Here is a 23,380-nt window from a genome sequence, read left to right on the forward strand (position 1 = left end):
TATTTTATTGTAATATATATATATATATATATATATATATATATATATATATATATATATATATATATATATATATAAGTAAACAATAATACAAATTTCAACTAAAATTTCAATCACGTTTTGACCTGTATGGACTTTTATTGTATGTGTTTTATTAAAATGAGCTTAAAAACAAATACTCTTTTATTAACTCCTTTATTCGACTAAAACCTTAAATTATAGTACAAGTTAAAGTTTACTATGTTATTGTTTCTTTATTAATATTTTCAACGGTATTGCATAATTCGTTAGGAATTAAATTTGAGAATAATACTAAGCCAACGAAAAAAAAACATTAATATTGTAAAAAACCGTCAGACTAAAATGATGATGGTTTTTTATTTCAAGGAGTTAATTAATTAAACTCATGATTAGGAGCACCTCTCACAACATTAATTTTGCAAAACTATTGAGGTAATGAATATACTTTACTTTAAAAATACATAAATATAACTTTGGTAGACATTATATATAAAAAATATTTATTTATTTATCATTTTGCATTCTAATGTCTCATTTCAACTAATTTAGGAATAAGTAAAATTTTACTAAATATTGCTTTTAGGAAGATTGAACTTGCAGAACGTCCAAACAATTGGTTATATAAATGAGAAATCCATTTTTTTTTAAAGAAAGTTTATATAAAATACAGATGCTGTTTTTGTTTATTTCATTCTTTGATACTAATCTTTACCTGGACTCTGACAGACGACGTCGTGGAAGGCAAAGACAACTTCCTGTGGAGTCTGAACTGTGTGTGGGTTCACGTTGGTCGTTACTCCCCAAATCCCAATCGCACTTCGACGGCGGAGATCGGATCTGCTCTGTATCTCTTTCAGACCGAGACGAGAGAGAGTGAGGTGACTCTCCCACACCGCAGTGTCGGTGAGCTGCGAATAACCTGCCAAAAGTGAATATCCATAACACGATGGCGACGATGGATCCGCTGATGACGCCGTTGGGGCAAATGCTATTGGAGGAGATTACTCCGGTGGTGATGCTCATTTCAACTCCTTCTGTCGAAGAAGCTTCCCGCAAGAACGGCCTCTCCTTCCTCCAGATGCTAACGCCGTTCTGCTCCTTCGACAACATCGATGGTAATCTCGTTCTCCGCATTCAATCCTTTTTAATTCATTATCCACTATGCCTTCTCACTCCTCACCAGCATTGTTCCTCATCGTGTAGTGCCTGTTAGGACTGCCAGTGACCAACCCTATCGCCTTCACAAGTTCAAATTGCGCTTGTTCTACGCTTCCGATGTTAGGAGGCCTGATTTGAAGGTAATTAACTGCTCGCGCGTTCTCTTATCAATGCCGTGACCATCGCGTTCTTCGATGTTTGGGATGTGCTTACTTCGTAGATTTTTTTGAATGTTCCGCGCTTTCTTTGATGTTTAGGATTTGTCATGTATTTCTATTTGTGTATCCGCCACTTTTTATTAGGAAGCTAAAGAGCAATTGAAGCAAGTTATCTCGGAGGCCGGGGAGAAAGAGTTTCCTGACTCGAATTCAGATTTGCCGGAAATTAATCTTGAACTTTCCTCGAGTAAGCGAGTTCACTGTATCTATTTGTTTTTTGTGTTTGTTATGTTCATATACGTACCTTTACATGGTAAAATAATTATGATTAATAGTTTAATTTATATGTGGATGAATATTCAGCTATACATCATATACTTAATATTCATTTTGAATTGTTTGGGCTTGGAATTGAGCTGCGGACATGATATGTTTGAATAATTTAATTGAACAAAACAAGCTTGAACTAATATTGTTGCTATACTGCTATGGTAGGCTTCACTTGGGCTCGAATGGTGATGCCAACGTAGTTTAGTTCTGTCATTGCATAAGACCTGGTTTGATTGACAAATGTTTTTGTAGGTTCTGAATACGAAAATACACCATCCTGGTTCCGGTTTCTCAATAAAGAGCTTGTCCGTGTGGCTTCCTTTTCAGATCATGAAGCTTTTGACCATCCCGTGATATGTAAGATTTGGAATCCGTCAGGGTTCTTCTTCTTGTGTTCGTATTTTCTCTTTCATAGTAGTATAATAGTATCTCTACATAATTTGATGTTGAATTTTTCTTCTACTTTCTTTCTTCTGAATGTGTTTTTTTGGATATATTTGTCTTTCCTCTGAAAATAATTTGCAGGTCTTCTTGCTGTCTCTTCTAAGGATGAGCAACCTATTAACAGATTTGTTGACTTTTTTAATACCAATAAGCTTCCTTCCCTTCTTAATGATGGATCAATGGATCCAAAAATTTCAAAGCATTACTTGTTGGTGCATGATAATCAAGATGGTCCTGCAGACAGGTATAAATGATGCCATTTTTTTTTTGGTTTGAGGAGATTTTTAAATCTGCATATACTTGGAACATGAACTAGTTGCCAATAATTTTTACTTCATGTCATTCTGTTAGATATATTCATGTTTTGGTGCTTAATGAAAATTACTTGGGCCTGACATTTCTTAGAAGACCCTTAAATTGCAACTCAACGGGCATATTTCATGAGGGATATTGGGAGCATTCTTTGGTGTTTGTAGAAGAGTATTTATACTTCTGGAAATCTTCTTGTAATTCTTTCTTCACTATTCTTACTCTCTCCTAAACATGAGTTATTCCTTTGTGAAAACCTGTTTTGGAAATCCAAAGCTACCTCTAAAGGTTTTGTGAATGAACTCTGGTATTAAAAAGATACAAATGTCCATGCTGCAATGTTTCAGGCTTCACATTGCTCTAGCACAGAATCTATTGGGCATATGTTCGTGCCCTGCAAGAGAGACAGTGTTTGCCCGAACAATTTTGTTTTGTTTGTCATTCTTGAAAATCTGTGTTTCTCTCACTTATCTATTTTTTCCTTATTACACTAACATTCTCAATATCTTGAACCCCTATACTATACCCCTTTGAAGAAGGAGGTTTGTATGATGTGTAGACTTTGTATGAAAATAATTTGAAATTTCACTACTAGGTTCATATTGTGGGAGTGAACATAACAACAAAAGCCATATCCTACAGGTTATGTTTGTAACATAGATCAAGTGATGTTATTGGCATGGTTAAATACGAAGTCCTCAAAGATGTTTATCATGACATTCCTTTTAATAAATTCCATTGTCCTTCTTGATCTCCCTCTCCTCTGTTTCATAGAACTGAAAGCCATGCAAATTATTCTATCCACTGTTGTTTTTAGTGGCCTTCTTTGTACTTGTGCAAACTATTTTAACTGATTTTCTTTCATTTTTCCTCAATTGGTGAAACATTAATGAATATCTTCTTGTATACAATCATTTTGTATATTATCCTTTCCCGTGTTACCACACATCCATCATAACATTCTCATATATGCTACTCATATTTTTTCTTGTTCCTTTGAAGTCCAAGACACATGGTGATATGATGAAACTTGTCCTTGAGCTTGATAGTTGCTTTGCAGTCTCCATGTCTTTTTTTTTTTTTTTTTATTTCGGCCATCTTGCATGCTCCTATGTGTGTCCCCAACATTTTATAGCATTGGTCCCAAATATTTTATGTTACAAATTTGTGGGATGACATCATCCATTTTTACTTCCAAGTCATATTCCCCTTCTCTCTTGCCAAAATTGTTAGCCATATAGTTTGTCTTGTTCATACTTAAGTGAAAACCCTTGTTTCCAAAATTTGTCTCCAAAGCTAAAGTTTAAACGTAATCACCTCCTTTGCTCAATCAAATGATATTATATACAAAATGCATGCAATTAGGGATAATCCTTTGTATGTTATGGGAAGTAGAACCAATGCTAGATTACTTGAGGATGATTAAACTAGGACTTAAGGATGTATGAGTCTTAACGTAATCCTATCTCAATCAGAAAAAGTCTTTAGTCTCTCACTTTTTGGAGTTTTCACACCAGTCTGGATATAATAAGCCATAGGTATGAACTAATCTGTCTTCCAAGGTCTGCCATAACACTTCCCTGCTCTTGATCACAAGATTTTTCTGAGTTAATAAAAACCATATGTAAGTCTCTTTTTTTTTTTGCTTCAGTAACTTTCTATCAACCGCCATAAAACTTAAATGCCTTCTTCTGGTGTAGACTTTCTTGAGAAAAACCAAATTGATTCTTTGTGTTATAAATAGAGAAGATTAGGAGAAATGTCCCTTGTGTTCTTTTCATACACATAGGGTAGTTTATTTATAATGTAAGATATGGGCCAATGCCCTTAATACAGAATGGGCTGAGCCCAATTAACATAAACACACATCTTAACATCTAACACTCCCCCTCAAGCTGGAGCATATAAATCATATGTTCCAAGCTTGTTACATAGATAGTCAATTCTAGGTCTTCGTAAGGACTTAGTGAATATGTCTGCCAACTGGTTACTTGAGTTAACAAACTCAGTCTTGATATCTCCGGATATGATTTTTTCCCGAATAAAATGACAATCAACTTCAATGTGCTTGGTTCTTTCATGGAAGACAGGGTTAGAGCTAATATGGAGAGCAGCTTGATTATCACATATAAGTGTCATGTGAGTGACATCTCCAAATTTCAATTCACTAAGTAATTGTTTAAGCCACACAAGCTCGCAAGTAGCTGATGCCATAGCTCTATATTCACTACCCTATGCGTATGCAAAATACACAAGGGAGATTTCTCTCAATCTTCTCTTTTTCTCACAAAGTGCATAACATCTATCAATTTTGTGGCCTAACTTGCCACAGTGGTCACATTTTGGACGTCCTTTACCTGGCTTGCGAGACTGACTTCGATCATCACGTTGGGCAGCCATAACTGAGGAATCATCAGTATGAGGAGGTGTCTCAGTGACTGGTTTGCTCGGTATACGCAAGAGAGCAGAACAAGTAGAAGTAAAGTTGGATATGACAGGAGAACCAAAAATCTGATCACGGACATGAGAGAAATCATCAGAGAGTCCGTATAATGCCAACAACATGAAGAACTTTGATCGTTGTTCCAGTTCTTCAGCAGGAGTGGAAGCAGGAGGTAATAGCTCATTAAAATCATGAAGAAGGGCATGAAATTTACCCAAATATTCTGCCATGGGATCAGGACTGCGCGGACCAATAACAGTGAATAGGTCCTGACAAACACCATAAAGACGCTGAGTATCATTTGTGTATAACAACTTCGCTTGTGCCCAGACTTCTGAACATGTTTCATATGATCGAAACATTTGTTTCAGTGAGGAGTGAATGGTGGACTTTATGACAATGCATAACTGGGCATCAATTTTCATCCTGCGGGAAGTGTCATCTGTGGTAGCAGTAGTCACATTTTGAGTAAGATGATCTACGTATCCCTGACTCTTCAACCGAAGTTTGATGTCAGACGCTCATGTTGCATAATTTGTGCCATCTAACTTGTCAATGGACAAGTGTACATTCACATAATTGATGTATATTAAGGGATCAGAAGATGAGCCACCAACAGAGGTGTTTGTAGATGAGGAAGACGCCATGGAGAGGGAGAAACCCTAAAAATCCAAAGTGCTCCGATTGACGCAACGACCACAGATCCAAAAAGAGGGCAAGGAGGCGATCACGACAGTCCTGATCGGCGGCGGAACTCTCCGGCGACGCTCCGGCACGCGTGGTAGGGAGCGGCGGCGCTGGCGACTGTTGTGGCGGCGTGTGGGTGGTCCGTTCGCCTCGATCTTTGCACCACGGTGGTCGCCCGGACGATTCTGATGGTGTGGTCGTCGGTCGATTCCGGAACTCCGGTGGCTGCGGTGGCAGAGACAGCGGCGGTGATGTGTGCCGGAGACTGTGAAGTTGGCTGGAACTAATCCTAAGCTCTAGATACCATGTTATAAATAGAGAAGATTAGGAGAAATCTCCCTTGTGTTCTTTTCATACACATAGGGTAGTTTATTTATAATGTAAGATATGGGCCAAGGCCCTTAATACATAATGGGCTGAGCCCAATTAACATAAACACACATCTTAACATCTAACACTTCGCAATTCTTGTTTCTTCTCTTAATATATGCTCAACCACTTCTCAAAATTTCATAGTGTGAGAGTGACCATTGAAACTGAAAATTGCTTTATTAAGGAAAGAGAATGAAACTTTGGATGTTGTTTGCTGCAACTTAATGCAATCTTGGGTCTTCTCTATTCATTAATTTTATTTGGAAAGATATATAGTTATATGTAGTTTTAGACTTATTTGAGTTGCTTTTTCTTCTTCAACAGAGCAAATAAAATATTGACAGAAATGAGGAGTACATTTGGTTCTGGCGATTGTTCATTGCTTTGTATTAATTCTTCCCTGGAGGCTCCGTTCAAACATCAAGATAATCCTTGGGCCTCCTATGTAAGTTTGTTTGGTGAGGACTTGTAGCTTCTTCTTTTCCAGAAGAAAAAATTCATTATTTAGTTAATCTTCCTTGCCTCATGCTTTTTGCTTTTCTTGTCTTCTGGAACGTATGTTAAAATTTATATAAAATTTTGGTTCCATTTATGTGGAAGTATGCAATTTAGGCTGTTGTCTTCTTAAATCTGTGACAGATAACTAATTCCTCATCTAGTCCCACTCAAGATGTTGGTTGCTTTCTGAACATGGATGATATCGATGAGGTATTTGGCTTTTGCTACCAGAAAGGCTGTTAGATTCATTATATTGGATTTATGATTACATTATACCTGCATTTTTTTGCTACCCATTTTTGTTGCCTGAGTACAGATTAAAGTTCTAATGCAAGATTTATCATCTAAGCACATAATTCCAAATATGGAGCAAACAATTCGTATACTCAATCAACAGGTTTATTAAATTTAGCCCCTTTTTGAATCCATGGTTTTTGAATTTGTTAATCCAGAACCTAGATTAATTATTTTGACCTATATTCTGATTCTCCGTCACCTTTTTTCTTTTTACTTTCTTTTGTTTAGGTTTCTGCAACACGGAAAGGGTTTAGAAACCAAATAAAAAATTTATGGTGGAGAAAAGGGAAAGAAGACGGTGCAGATTCTCTCAATGGTCCCGTGTATGTTAAATTTATTTATATCTTATGGTAGATTAAACTACAATGCTATGTATAATTCGATTTCTTGCATTTTTCTGATATGGTTTTGGTTTTGATTATTGAAGGTATAACTTTAATTCCATTGAATCCCAGATTCGAGTTTTGGGTGATTATGCTTTTATGTTACGAGATTATGAACTTGCCTTGTCAAATTATCGCCTAATTTCCACAGATTACAAGATTGATAAAGCCTGGAAGCGCTATGCTGGTGTGCAGGTAATTATTGTTATTAATTTTTATATTCCAATTGCTGAGGGCTTGCAGATGATGATGCATGGTTGGTATTTCAGAAGAATGATTTAATTCTATTATTTATCTTCTAACCATTTGACTTTCTATTACCCTTTTGACAAGTTCTTACTGAGGGATTTATTTATTTTTCTTAAAATATGAAATATTCAAACACTGGAAATGTTGTAGATGAGATACTTTACTTGGCTTATTGCTTGTCATCTTGGATTAAAGTCAAAATGATCTGACTGACTTCTAAGTAAATGTTACATTGCATTAAGGATTTTAGATGAACTTCATGTGATTTGCATTAGTCATGCTTATTGTTAAAGATGTTCTTTGACATTGTTGTTCTTCCTTATTGGCATTTACTGTGTCTTTCCCTATACGATGAAAAAGTAAAATAATTTTAAGAAGAAACCCAAGAATTGTTCCTTTTCCTTGTCTTACAGTTCCTTAACATAAGATTTCTGATAGTAGATTGTTCTGAAATGCATCACTCTAATACTTTATTTTTCAGGAAATGATGGGGCTTACATACTTCATATTGGATCAATCAAGAAAGGAAGCTGAGTATTGCATGGAAAACGCATTTAACACATATTTAGTATGTATGGTTTATTTTGGATCATGAGAGATTGTGTAACGTTTTTATTTTCTGGTATATACCATTCACATTCTCTTTTTGATCAATTAACTTAACATGTTCAGAAGCTTGGATCATTGGGTCAGCTAAATGCAACACGATGTGGCCTGTGGTGGATAGAAATGTTAAAGGCACGTGATCAATATAAAGAGGCAGCTACTGTTTATTTTCGTATTTGTGGTGAGGTAGTGCTTTTTTTTTTTCCTGAAAATAAAAAAATTGTTATTTGTGATTATTGTTTTCTGCTGTTGACCAATTTGTTGTCTTAGGATATCCTACATTCTGCTGTGATGCTTGAACAAGCATCATACTGCTACTTGTTGTCTAAACCCTCCATGTTACGCAAATATGGATTTCATCTAGTGCTTTCTGGCGAGCAGTATAAAAAGTGTGATCAGGTACATTGGAATATCAACAATATGCAGACACCCACATACCAATTTAATAATGTATTGTTTTTCCCTGCTAATTTCGTTTATATTTGATCTTCACATGCTCAGATTAAACATGCAATTCGAACCTACCGATGTGCACTTTCTGTTTTTAAAGGAACTACTTGGAATTATATCAATGATCATGTTCATTTCCATATAGGACAGTAAGTTATACTAGGTTCATTTCCATATTGTGGTTTTTTCTTTTTTAACAAGAAGCATGTCCTCTACATGCTTTGAACTTTCTTAATTGAGATGGTTGTTTTAGGTGGTATGCTTCCCTTGGGATGTATGACGTGGCTGTCAAGCATATGACGGAAATTTTGTGCTGTAGCCACCAGTCCAAGACAACACAGGAACTATTCCTAGGCGACTTTCTTCATATTGTGGAGGTGCTAGTGCTTCTTTATTAAAATTTTCTGAAATTTTGTTGTTTATAGTCCCTAAATTAAGAGAAATCTATAATTTCAGTGTTCTATGTATCTTGATGCAAGGACAGAAGCTAATTAATTTGACAGTTGTCTTAATTTTTTGTGTATACTGTAGAAAACTGGACGAACATTTGAGGTAACAAAGCTTCAATTGCCTGTAATCAACATCTCTACACTCAGGGTAATCTATGAAGATCACCGGACCTTTGGATCCCCTTCAGCTGTAAGTAGAATCCAATCCTGTGCTTTCCCATTCTGTGAGTGAAATTGCGATAGAATTTTCATGGAAATATTTACTGTTTTGGAACAATGAAGCACCTGACTAGTTAAAGATGTTCAAAAAGTTGTTAATAAGTAGCCACTCATTGACTAATGGCCATCTTGGGTGGTTAAGTTTTTATTCCAGTATTTTTTTTTTAAATTTTACATTCTCCTTCATTTTCAGTTCTGACGTGAATTTTTCCTTCCTGTTCTTTGACCTCATTGAAAAGCGTGAAACACCTTATCATAAAGGACTTTACTTGTTTGTTAGGAAATATGGATCAAATAAGACTACACTACTAAAGAATTATTTTGGTTATAATGCTGTGTCCTGGCAATCTTAGCCACTTACTATGGTTAACTTATGTGATTTACCATGAAGTTAGCTTAGATTTTCTTTGAACAATTTAAATAAACCACTGAGTGGGCCACATATAACACCAATTTTAGCCCAAAGCATTCTATACCATATGAGCTGTAGAAGCACTCTTTTGTGACACAATAAATTCATTCAACCGAGATTATGGAGGGCTCTGTGTATAAATCCTTTCTGGGTTGATTGCTAGAATGAGTAGAAATTGTGCTTCTCTCATTGTGTGGTTTGAAAAGGGACATTTAGGATTTTGTTTTTCTTGCTCTATTCAGTTTTTGTTATAGCCATTATAACATGGGTTTTCCCTGTTATGGTTGTGTTACTAGTTAACGGCTGTAGTTTGATGCTTGAAGTGTCACCACTCTCTGGTAACTGTCATTTCAGGCTAATATTAGAGAAGCCTTGTGGCATTCTTTGGAGGAAGAAATGCTGCCATCATTCTCTGCTGCCAAGACTAATTGGTTGGAGTTGCAATCAAAGCTTATATTAAAAAAGCACAGTCAAAATGTTTGTGTTGCAGGCGGTATGTGCTAGAGCTTCATCTGAGATTGATAATTGAATCCTTATATTTCTTTTATTTCATTCTAATGTTTTTTTTCAATTCTCTCTTGATCCTTAATTATTAGAGGATAAGAACTTTATCTGCTTTCTTATACTTTATGTGATAGCCATATTGTTCTGGCTTCATGAAAGTAATGATGTTATAGTAGGTTTAAAGGAATGGAAAAATAAAAATTATGCTTGTTTGAACCATATGATTATATTATAGTTCTAGATGTGGGTTACAGTTCTTGTTCAAACTGCTACCTACCAATACATGTTTTCTTACTGATAGAGATATGACTTTTTTTTTTTTATCGGCAATGTTAGTTGTTAGTAGGGGGAATTGAACTCACAGCCTCTTCTACCCTCCTTTCCAACTTTACTACTAAGTCAACCTTATAGTTTCATTAGATATATGATTTGATAACCTTAAGCAGGGAGATATGATATGATTTGATAGTGAAATATCTTACTAAATATTTTCTTTTATTAGATATTATTTTGTTCCCTATTATTGTATCTCATGTTCACTGTAAACAATAACAATTATGTGTGCGCATAACACACAAAATTCATTATATTCCTTTTCAATTCCTCTCTTCTTAACATCTTGCTAGAGTGGTATAATTCTGTGACCTTTTTCTGTCACTAATCCTCTCAACATGGGTATCATGAGCCTAACGAGAAAGGAACTCAAATTCATGCTTTCGCTGTGGTTCCACTTTTCATACGAGTACATTTAGAATTTGTGTGCATTTCTTGGTTTCTTTCTTTCCCTGCTATCAATTTTTGTGCCAGATACACTATTCAGTCAGTCTTACACTTCACCTCCATGACTATTTTCCAACATTGACACTTTGGCCATCTTTATTCGGGCAGCATTGTTGTTCACCCCTGATGATTCTCCATCAAACCTTTTCTGGTTAGGTTTTTTCCAGCCAGCATTGTTGGTTTTTGCTGTTGCTTTTCTGGCGAGTTTTGTTTACCATTGACGGGTTTCTGGCAAGTACAGTTTAACATCGATGTTTTTTTGACAATTACTGTTTACCATTGATAACCTTGCTTTTCTAGCAGGTACTGTTTACTGTCAATCTTTGCTTGACTGTTTACTATTTACCATTGATGTTTTTCCAAAGAGTATTGTTTACTCTCAATGTTGTCTAGGAAATACTTTTTTATTACCAATGATTTTCCCTGGAGTATTGTTAATGGTCATGCCTTCTTACCATTTTTAGCAAGCTTGCCTCATGATATATATGTTCTAGTTTGAGGAGGAGTATTAAAGATATGATTTGAAAGAACGAAGCCTATTGAAGATTGCTGTCACTTTGATAGAGAGAAAGTCATGTTTGGGAAACAAATACTAGCTTTTTCATTATTTACTGTCGTCTTCAACAACCAATTGACTTGTTTGTCAAGTCTTTCAATGGGTCTTGTATTGACGATAGTTGTAAAAGGCTTATCTCATGATACCTATGCTCTAACTTGATGGGTAGAGTGGAGATAATTTTTTAATTATGTTAGAGATACAAATTGATTATATTAAGAAGGTAGATATGAAATGATTTGATAGAGAAATATCTTACCAAATAGTTCCCATTAGTAGATATTATCTTGTTCCTTATTGGATTTCTTTTTCGTTATAGTAAATATTTTGTTCATTATTTCGTGTGTAGACAAGATACAAAATTCATTATATTCCTTCTCGATTTCTCTCTTCTCAACATGGTACCAGAGTGGTACCATCTTTCATGACCTGACCTGTTTTGTCACTAATCCTTTGAAATGTTACTATCATTAAGCCTTTCCAGCAGAAAGTTGGTTTGCTTTTTTAGAATGCTCATAGTTTATAAATATATACTTGTAATGTTATTGTAGATACACCATGTTTTTTGTTTTAGTATTAAGCAGATGTCTAACCTTTGTGGAATTTTTACATCGATTCTGAGTTATATCTCATAATGTAACTGGGAGAAGTGATCTTTTCCCTTTTTGACGTTGGTCTATATTTTGTTTCCTTTTCTTCTCTAATGTGTATTACCTTTGCATCCTTGAAACACTTATAAATTAAACATGTTTAGGTATACATCTTTAGTAATAGTTTTTTTCCTGAAAGCTTAGGAAACTAACTAAAAAAATGATTTATTCAAAGCAAGTTGAATCAAGTAGACATTAATTTTTTTGGGAGTCCCAATTTTAAGCCACAAACATCGTCAGGTTTTATTCTATTATGACTTAAATGATTTTTAGTTTTTAAAAACCCTGTGGTCTGCATTAGACCATCAGGAACGGAACAAGGTCACCTGAAGTGTTGCAAATCTTAGTATTTTAACTATTGGCAAAAGTAGTTGCAATAATACCCAGTGCTTTTGGCATGTATACGTTGTAATCATATGTTAAAACTTGAAATAATTCCCATATTTCATCATCCTACCTGTATTATAGAAGATAGGATGCATTTAAGCAAGCAGCTCCACCAATTCCATTAGTTTAATTGGATTGAACTCCCAGTTTATGAAGTGACTGATTTTTACTTGAAATTAATTTGAAAATTTGATGAGGGTTGGACTTTCTTGTGTAAAATCCTGCTTATATTAGTGTCAAATATATGAGTATGAAGAGTATATTTTTTAAAAATTGGATGTCTGTAATGTCTTTTTAAAGTTAAGGAATCGGAACAATAGGTTGACTTTTCCCTCCCTGATGTATTATTGGTGCATCGTCTATTTTTTTGCACCCATTTGCAGAAGCTGTGAAGGTGACTATTGAATTTAAAAATCCTCTGCAAATCTCAATTCCCATATCTAGTGTTACACTTGTATGCAAGTATTCTGCCAGTACTGATGAAGTGATATCAAGTAAGCTATGAATATCTGTTATATCTTCTACCATTTATTTATTTATTATTTTTTATATTTACTCGTTAGTAATACTCTGTTATGTGTACTACAGATGAAAATGAGTCAAGTATGGAGAAAGATAATAAGGTTGACCACTTTAGAAATATGAGCTCTGACAATTCCTCATTTATGGTTTCTGAGGTTGATTTCTTACTAGGAGGTGGTGAAACAACCATGGTGAGTTTGTTTTGTTTCAGACACAAATTATAGCATGGGAGATCTTCTCTTACTAAAATTATGCAAATTGTGTTGCATTACGGGAAATTGAGAATTTTATTTTCCATCTTAATTTTGTGCATATCTCCAATTAAATTGAAGCTTAAGTAGAATGGCCTTAGACTTCTGTCGTGGAAGATGAAGATAAATGTTCCTTTTGGCAAGGTGAAAATGAAGCTCTCAGATGATGTATATCTTTTCTGTTCAAATTGTCTACCTTAAGAATTCAGCTGACTAAAATATTAATTAGAAAGAGAAAAAATGGTGTTCTGTTTTTTTTTTCCTTTTATTGTGAAATTTGAGTTTAAAATTTAGGTTGAATGGATTAAAAACAGGTAATCCTACTTGTAGTGATTGTCTATTGGGATGTTAATTTCTGACTTTTAAAACCGATTATTTTTTAGAAATTGTGTGAGAAGTGAAAAGAAAAGAAGTATGAGAATAGAAAACTCTTGAAAATGTGCACGTGAACAACAACTGGCATACTGCACAGAGTTCTATCATTATTTCTCTCTCCCTCCAAACCTTCAAAATGTATCTTGAGAAATTGCTCCAAGTTGGAAAGACACCCTTAACACTACAAAATCATCAAACAGACTATTCTTTTAGAATGTAGCTGCCTGACAATGCACATAAGAGAATGTCATGATTTTTCCTATTTTGCCCTTGTTAGTCCAAAAATAACTAAGGTTCATACACTAAAAAATGAATGGGGTGCAATTTAGGGGTTTTGTGTTGAGAGCAAAGGGAAAACAATCTGCACTGTGTAACTAACTGCTGAGCTTGCAGTAGGGAGGGTAGAGAAAACGTGATTTGTTTATATGGGGTCTAAGGAGAGGCTAGTCTGGGACTTTTGGGAGAGACCTAACTGCCCAGGACATGTTCTTTTCCCGTTGAATTTCCTTTTTCATGAGTCCTCAACATTCATGCATAATACATTGAAATTACTGTGAATTTCCATCTCCTTTTCTGCTATATGTAGCTATCTTTTTATACAATTATGTGTTCATTTTTTATGTGTATGTTCTATTTTTAAGTTATCATTTTTGGAAATTTAGCTTCGTGTAGTACTTGTTTTCCAGATCCAACTATCAGCTACTCCCAGGGAAGAGGGTACTCTTGAAATTATTGGTGTTAGGTGGAAACTGTCTGGGACAATTGTGGGCTTTTACAACTTTGAGATGGGTCAACCAAAGAAGAATATTTTAAAAAGAAGGAAAACAAAGCACCTTCCAAATGAGAAATTTAAATTTATGGTGATTAAGGTGCATGCTTTTATCCTTCAATTTCTCATTATTGTCTTCTTTTCACATGAATCTCACAGTCTCTAAGTTTGGACTAAAACAGTTTTTTCCTTTCCAAAATCCCAGAGCATACCGAAGCTTCAGGGTTCCATCCACCCTTTACCTGGAAAGGCATATGCTGGAGATTTACGGCAGCTTGTTTTGGAATTGAGGAATCCATCGGAGTTTCCTGTTAAGGTACCATGTTTGGAATTGAGGAATCCATCGCAGCTTGTTTAAGAAAACTTCTTAAATAATTTCAATCATAAACTTCCATGTGATTATCAAGATGCGTAATGAGTGTGATGTACTTTTAATGAGAAAATTGCACAAATAAGTATGCTTAATGAGAATGAGCATAAATAATATAGAAGAATAAGTACGGTGCTTAAACAATTGTAACAATTAAAAAAGGATGATTCAAGCCCTATTATTAAATACTTCTTTCCTCCGTTTCTTTTCTTGAAGTTCATAAACTTTCCTTTTCTCTTTTCAGACCTGTTTTCTCATTTCTTTCATTTTCCTTTCTGTTTAATACATGTTGGTCAACATGATTTCAATACCAAACAACACTGTCTCTGGTTGGTTCAGGGGGAAAGTATATGTTAGAAGGAATAAGAGAGACAGACAGTTATAACTGTCTGTGTGGTGGGTTTGTTGTTGTGTCAGACTATTATAAAGTCTGTTTGGGGGTTGTTTTCTTTAGTTTTTGAGTTTTTTGTTAGACAAAGGGAAGGGAGAGACATGTCCTCTCAAAAGACCTGGTGTTGTGTGTGTTTTACATTCTAGTGCAGACCAAACTGTCTGGTCTCTTTGCAAGATCATCAAAGAACCTGTCTTGGAGTTCTTTGTGGAAGTCATAAATTATGGGTACCTATCATTGGTATTCAGAGCCATTTTTCTGGTGCTGTGGGGGTTGTAGGGCATGGTGAATACGAGAATGGAGTCAAGATTGGATTGGCTGGAGAGAATAGTGCAAGAATAGGAGCACGAGAGTCAAAGACGGTTCCAAAGATTGGAGGAGATGATTAAGGGGCTGACGGTGGTGGTAGAAAGATTAGCATCCTCTGATAAACATATAGAGGATAGTGCTTCTGTTGCCAAGGGAGGCAGTTAGGGCAGTCCAAATAATGAAGGAGGAGGTTCAGGCATGACTTTGGCAAAATGGAGGAAGTTTCATATTCTTGTTTTTGCAGGAGATGAGGCTTATGGCTGGACTAACAGGTTGGAGAGGTATTTCCGGTTGAAAGAAGTCAATGAGGAGGAGAGGATGAGGGCCATTATGGTTGCTTTGGAGGGGAAAGCCCTGAATTGGTTTCAATTGTGGGAAACCTGCAATCCAAATCTCACATGGGAGGCAAGGGGGCGGTTGTTCGACAGTTTCAGCCAACAATGCTTCAAAATCCTTTTGAAGTCTTGATTGGACTTCGCCAAACTGGGCAGCTGGGAGAATATATTGAACAGGTTGAACAATATACGGGGTTCTTGAAAGGTATATAACAAGATTATTTGATTGGCATTTTCTTGAATGGTTTGAAGGAAGAAATAAAGGTTGAGGTTAAGTTGTATGAGCCCAAGAATCTTGCTGAGTTAATGATGAAGGCTCAAATGGTGGAAGAAGAGGTTAGAGTCACCACCAAGGGGGAATCTCTCACTGTGCAGCTTCAAAGTAACACCTACAAATAGTTGCCACCTACAAATAGTTGCCACCTACTCGTAATTACTCAAAGGAAGGGGGAAATTCAGTGGGTTGTACCAACTCCAACAAAGGAAGTGGAGAGAGCGGTGACTGTGTGAGCACTATCAATAGTTCTCAAGATGGGACTCAACAAAGAGGGGCACTGTTTAGAAAATTGTCCCAAGAAGAATTGCAAGATAAGATAAAAGAGGGCTTATGCTTCAGGTGTGATGAGAAGTTTGGGCCTAATCATACTTACAAAAATACACAGCTCCATATGCTGCTTGTTTTGGAAGAGGAAATTCAGGAGTTAGGGGAATCTGCTGTCTGCATTCATAAAGAATTTCCAAATTGAAAACAGTTGGGAAGCTCCTACAGCCATCAATACTGAGATTCCTGCTTTTTCACCTTGCGGACATGGTGAAACTTCATGGAGGGGGGGTATTGATAGGTTCAGGGGGAAAGTATATGTTAGAAGGAATAAGAGGGACAAACAGTTATAACTGTCTCTGTGGAGGGTTTGTTGTGTGTCAGACTATTATAAAGTCTATTTGGGGGTTGTTTTCTTTAGTTTTTGAGTTTTTGGTTAGACAAAGGGAAGGGACAGACAGGTCCTCTCAAAAGATCTGGTGGTGTGTGTTCTACATTCTAGTGCAGACCAAACTGTCTGCTCTCTTTGCAAGCTCATCCAAGAACCTGTCTTGGAGTTCTTTGTGGAAGTAATAAATTCTGGGTACCTATCAGTCTCCCTGATGGGTAGTCTGTTGTTTTTCTTGCAAAATTGAGTCTAGAGCTCTTTAGTATTTTTCAGCTGCTAATCAGTTAGTTCAACATTAAAAGGAAACAATAATCAATTAGCAACATAATCCTAATCACTTAGACTGACATATCTGAACTCAAAAAACCGGTTGAATGGATCTAATGAATTTGCTGTCCAGCTTTAATTGATTATGAAGCTTATGGAACTAACCTCATCAATTGGCAACTTGGATCTGATCAATAAGGAAGCTCCTGCAGACCTCATTTTGTTCTTTTGTATGACATAATTGATTAGCATCCCCGTTGTCATTTTGAGATTTCTTGTTCTAAGGGATTCAACACCAAAGTTTTTCTCTGATATTCATACTTCAATGGTTTAACAGATAACTATGTTTTTGGTCCCTAAATTATAACGTGATTTTAGTATTTATTCCTATCTAAAACTTTGATCCTGTTAAGTCCCCATACTTAAGAAATGCATGATTATAGTTCTCCTTGTTTAACACTATTAACTTTTTTTTCGCTGACAAACAGCGAAACATGATGACCTTTTAAGACGTTGACAGGAGGAGAACATGTGGATTGCATCCAGTGTGATTTGTCGTTTGTCATGTCAAAAAACAGTTAACGTCATTGGGTGAAAATTACTGCATCCATGCATTTCTTAAGTATAGGGACCTAAGATGATCAAAGTTTGAGATAGGAACGAAAACCAAAATTGCATTATAGTTTAGGAACCAAAAACATAGTTAATCCATGATTTAAACTACCTTTTAAGATTGGTTAGCCTCATTTTATCAACATACTCAAGATTTTTCAGAATGTTACAGAAATAAATAAACCTCACTTTTTACTTTGTCCTTTCAGCATTGTTTTTTCAGAATGTTACAGAAAGAAATAAACCTCACTTTTTACTTTGTCCTTTCAGCATTGTTAGAACATCCACAAGAGAGGTTTCTGCAGACCCAATATGGGATATGTATGCATGATCCTTGAAAGCTATTGTTTTAAATGTTTCGGGTCCCCATTTTCAAAAGCTGTGGTCTGTCATTATCATAGGTGGTGATGATGTTACAGTGGTGTGACATTTCATTTACACATTCTATCCTATGTGGAAGCAAGATAATGATGATTGAAGTTAGGTATTTTAAAACAGTGAGGGAGCAGAACTTGAAAAACACAATAAGAAACCAAAATAATAATAAAAAGTACTATGATCGAAGGACTATAAATATATTTAAGCCAATATTTATATAGCAATTACTTTTAAAATATGTGTATATATATAATATGCTAATGAGAGAAAAGTATTTAATAAAAGGAACATTTATTATTTTGAAAACACAAACTATTCAATACCTGCTATTATATAAGGATATTGAATGCATTTTAGTAAGATGCTTTAAATGTTCTTTTACTAGTTTCCTTGTTAGCACGACCTTGTATTGGGTTGAACTTCAGATTTTTCTTTCTTCCTCCTTTTTCTTGCATACTGTTTTTTTCTTTATACATTTTCTCATTTGTGGTTTTGGCAGAATCTGAAGATGAAGATAAGTCATCCTAGGTTCCTTATAATTGGGAAGCAGGAAAATATGATGTCGGAGTTTCCTGCGTGTTTAAGAAAGAAGACAGATTCAGTACAAAGTGTTATGCATGATAATCCTAATATCACTACTGACACAGTTTTTTTGTTTCCAGAGGTCAGTATTGTCATGTCATTCTAATTTGGCTCCTGTTGACTTCTTGATGACATGATTTACACTTCGTTTCAGGGTACATCAGTTCAAGGTGAAACACCCTTCTTGTGGCCTCTTTGGTTTAGGGCTGCTGTTCCAGGTGATATATCTCTTTGCATGAGCATATATTATGAGATAGGAGATGTATCAAGTATCATAAAGTATCGCACTCTTCGCTTGCATTACAATGTGCAGGTTAGTATAATGAATATTGAAGGAAACTTTTGGGCTTCAATTGTTTTATTTTCTTTATATTGTAATCATTTTTTTTTCTTTTTTGGTGGCTAGAAAATTTTATTGAATGATTGTGTTTTATGCTGAGTTATGAATTTAGAAAAAATGAATCAGTTGCATGCATGACATAGCTCTCGTTAATTCTCAAGTACCAAATTTTGGTGGTTGTAGGTGTTACCATCATTGGATGTCTCATTTCAAATCTGTCCTTTCCGATCAAGATTGGAAGAATTTCTTGTTCGATTGGATGTTGTTAATAAGACTAGCTCAGAAAGTTTCCAAGTTTGTCAGTTGTCATCAGTTGGTCATCAATGGGAAATCTCATTAGTTGAAGCTCCGGATAGTATTTTTCCTTTACAATCATTGATGGCTGGTCAAGCGATATCATGTTTCTTTACACTAAAGGTTTGTGCTATAGGTTTTGATATTTGTGATTCATCGTTTTAACATGATTTTTTTGTTATGAAATTGGGTTTCATTTGAGGGATTCTATTAAATTGTGAAAAAATGGTTTAATATAAATATTTTATCAATGATGTATACGTTAAACATATAATTTATGGGGGTAATTCCAAAGCCATGTCTTGAAACAAAATGTTGAACAATATGAAGCTTCTTAGTGGTTATTTTGTTATATATATTCTGCAGCTTTTGAGACCTAAGGCTGTATTCGCTTCCTTGTATTTACTGTTACTGTAACAGTGGAAGGAATTGCGAGTGATTCGTGTGTTCCTAAATGAGGATTTGCACATGAGTGTGGGCAACTATTTGCGGGATGGGTGAGATATAGTATCCTTGCTGTGGAGAGGAGATTTGCTAGTGAAGCGGTAGATGATGGATGTTTTCACAAAATTACCCCATACAATTACATATAATTTCACATTACAGGCTGCTTTTTGGACTTGCCAGGAGATTCCTGTGTTTTGTTCTCTGCATGTCCATGGGTTTGTGAGAGGCAAGGAGAAGGGTTTTTGGTGAGAGGCAAGGAGAAGGGTTTTTGGTGAGAGGGGAAGATTTTTGTGGTAGGTTGGAATCGGTTCCATAACCTATTCCATGACTTGATGGAACCGATTCTAGGTTGGTTCACTATATTTGGGAATCAAATCTCCTTTTGAAGTTAATGTGTTCTACATTTATTATATATATAATAAATAATATTATTATTAAATAATAATAATAAATAGTAATAATATTAATAATAAAAAGAATATGTAATAGTAATAATAATAATAATAACTATAAGGACAAAAAAGTAATCTTACATTTTAACCTACTAAAACATTTTTTTTATTCTATCACATCCATCAAATCTTTTACATACTTAAACTTCACCCTTTAATCTTCTCATTTTCATCTCCAAATCCCTTAAAAGAAACACAAAAACTTTACCTTCAAATCCATCTATTTACTCTCCCTTAAATCCATCTTCACAAGTGAACACAAATGTTTTATACCTATAACTATGTTGTTTCAGAAATACATTATTGTAGATTTTTTTTTTTTTGTGATGGATAAGTAGTGGCAAAGAGAATACGAAATTGATCTTTAATGCAAAAATAGCCATTAAAAGAGTAGAATGATTGATAAGATGGAAAATTTTGATATAGATATTTAGGGATGGTACGCATCGTAATATTTTAGAATCTGCATGTTCAAATGCCTAGTTATCTGACCTTGCCTGTTTTCACTTGATTTTATCTGAAAGAGTGTCCTTGCAAACTTGACTTTGGATGATCTTGATTTAACAAAATTGATTTTGTTTGAAGTGATTTATGTATGAAAACTTTTATTTCAAATGCAAGTTAGTATTCAAACCTAATATGAATTGCTCAACCTAGCATAAAAGCTACATTTTTCACTTCGACTCAATCATGCTTTTATGTCCAAACTTGATTTTAACTTCATGCAAACGAAATTTTTTATAAAACCCTGTTTATATTTTCCCAACTCACGTGTGGGTAGTTCTAACTCTCCAGATTATGTTAGCAGTATTATTCTATCATGTATCCTCTGTTTATATGCTTGTACAAAATGTTGTTACTAGTTGAAATCTGTATGTTCGTGTATGTGTGATTATTAAGGTTGCTGAATTATGTTATCCCTTGCCCTCAGAAATCAAGTAGGCTTTCGACATTTGGGGATGACGTGTCTACATCCCCTGTCAAAAGTGATGCAAGATTGGTACCCGAAAGCATAAAGGATATAGTTTATGATGTAAACAGTGCACCTTTGGTCAATTTCCACCATTATGAAAGATTGCAGCAGGAAGTTTCATACAAGGTAGATGTTTATTTTGTTTTCACGATAAGTCCAACCAAGATGTATCGTTTTTGTAATTTGAATTCCATATCTTTTTGGCTATGCTTGATTGTGCTGGTGAAAGTCGGAGGGTAGAAAGCAGATTATGGTATCAAAATAATTCTTAACCAAGACTTAAAATGTATTTTATTATATATCTTTTTTATACCCTAACTAAGCCAGAGTAAAGTGATATTCTCTGCATATTTTCCAGCTGCTCAAGCTCATACACTTTTTCTATTACCATATTCTTTTAAATAACATGCATATTTAAAGTGATTTTCCTTGCCCATAAATTTACATTGGGTTATATTTATCTTCTTCCATTCTCAGCCCGTGGTTGCTTCAATGGTACTGGCATATCTGATATGCACAAGGATAGGGTCGTGCTACTGCACTAATAGTTTCTTTGCTTCCTTACCCTTTTTTGTTTTAATTATTTTTCATAGTTCATACATGTTTTGTCATCCTATTTGATCATAGTGAGGCCTCAACAAGTAGGACAAAACGAGTATCAATTTCAATAGCTAAGAGAACATTTTTATCTATTTTTCATATTTTACTACATTTAACTTTTTTTTTGTTGGTTAACTAACTAGGAAGATATATATTTCAATTTGAATATCAGTACAAATATAAGATATTTTTTTTTTATGTCACTTACTGCAACATGCTTAGGTTGTAGGTTTTAGGAATTTGAAAGTTTAAAGGACAAATTTGTTTGCCAGTGTCATAGGACATTTACTATTGACTGTAACAAAAGTCTTGACACTCTTTATTGTTTTTATCTCCTTTTACTGATACGAGCTTCATCTGTTTGTATGCTCAGGGTGACTTAAATACTGTGGATTTTGTATTAATCTATCGGCCATTTAGGAGTAGCGACGATCCTGGTTTCTCCACTTCTTCGTCTGTAATGTCCCATCACGCGTGCCATTTCAGGTATGTTTCTTCCACACATAATGCTTCTAATTTTGACTTCATAATAAATTTTAAATATCCATGTGTGTTATTTACTAGTCCTTTAGTGGCATTATCTTAATACATTTCTGTCTTCTGTTAGTACTGCTAGCACGGGTCCCATTTCATGGCTAGTGGATGGACCTCAAACCATGCATCATGACTTCTCTGCATCATTCTGTGAAATAAATATGAAGATGCATATTCACAATTCATCTGGTGCCACTACTTTTGTACGCATTGACACCTTAGATTCAGCGGGTAATAGTGGACAGATAAACAATGTAAATGTGGTTCAATCTGCAACTACCGATAACCAAGCAGGATGGCACGATATCGCCCCAGTGAATGAACTCAAAGTCGCCTCAAATGCTCTTGAAACCCAACCAGGAAAAGCACTATCATTGGAAAGTGCCTCCTCATATATTTGGTCTGGATCAAGCTCAACCCATCTCCACATTGAGGCTATGTCCTCGGTAGAAATTCCTCTTCAGATCTGTGTATTCTCTCCTGGAACATATGACCTGTCAAATTACGTTTTGAATTGGAAACTTCCATCCAATGGACAGGGAGATAGTGATGAAAAGAGGCAGCATTCAGGCCAGTGCCAGGGGTATAAATACTATCTTACCGTGCTCCAGTCCATTTGAGAAGTTTGTAAATGTTTTTGCTGTATGTTTATCTCATGCTAGAATCTAGATGAGTTGTAGCCGGGGCTGTACATATATTATATACATTTCCATGTATTGTTAAAATGTCTTTAGGCACTAGGAGCAGTGTAAAAGTTTGGTGGATAAAGTGGTGAAATCAACTTTTTTATCCGAACAAATAAGGACGGTGGCAACCTACAATTTATCGATCAGGTTGGCTGGCGTATTTGTACTGGCCAAGTTTGAGAAAAAAAGAAAGTGTTTTTACGAAGCCTTAACAATTTTTTGCATGCCCCGCGGTTAAGTAGGGATGGATAGAATTGCAGAGTGGACACAGTTTTAAGTCTCTTATCCCTGTAGGGGGGTAACGCGTCACCAGCTCAAGAATTGGTTACACTTGCATTGCACCAAATGTTTTCAGCGTACTAAATGGAAGATAAGGGCAATTATTCTTTCTCATTTTTCTACATATCATCCAAGCAGCTCAGATTGCTTAGTTTGAGTCTTGCAAAGTTGTAAGACTGGAAGCCTTTACTAAACTGTAACAAAATTATTCCAATATTTAGAGGATATGGCATTTTATTTTTATAATGGCATTATTTCTTTTATTAAGTGTTAACACAAGTTTCGTAGCGTATTGGCTTTAAACCGAACTCAGTTGATGAGGA

General features: G+C 35.2%; 1 protein-coding gene across 1 annotated transcript; it reads left to right on the forward strand.

The window, feature by feature from the left end:
- The first annotated feature begins 698 nt into the window (after positions 1 to 698).
- Positions 699 to 23,303, forward strand: LOC108328937 (uncharacterized). Its single transcript, XM_017562847.2, has 27 exons — positions 699 to 1,136; positions 1,225 to 1,319; positions 1,482 to 1,584; positions 1,920 to 2,024; positions 2,193 to 2,355; positions 6,247 to 6,367; positions 6,562 to 6,630; positions 6,737 to 6,817; positions 6,946 to 7,040; positions 7,145 to 7,295; positions 7,831 to 7,917; positions 8,022 to 8,141; positions 8,226 to 8,354; positions 8,457 to 8,554; positions 8,659 to 8,782; positions 8,937 to 9,044; positions 9,840 to 9,978; positions 12,746 to 12,856; positions 12,951 to 13,075; positions 14,197 to 14,379; positions 14,485 to 14,595; positions 18,370 to 18,534; positions 18,607 to 18,765; positions 18,976 to 19,209; positions 20,917 to 21,084; positions 21,932 to 22,044; positions 22,166 to 23,303. Exons 1-27 carry the CDS (start codon positions 968 to 970, stop codon positions 22,710 to 22,712), a joined length of 3,873 nt encoding a protein of 1,290 aa, XP_017418336.1. The 5' UTR covers positions 699 to 967; the 3' UTR covers positions 22,713 to 23,303.
- Positions 23,304 to 23,380: the final 77 nt, after the last annotated feature.

This window comes from Vigna angularis, chromosome 2 (assembly GCF_016808095.1).
Source record: "Vigna angularis cultivar LongXiaoDou No.4 chromosome 2, ASM1680809v1, whole genome shotgun sequence".
NCBI lineage: Eukaryota > Viridiplantae > Streptophyta > Magnoliopsida > Fabales > Fabaceae > Vigna > Vigna angularis.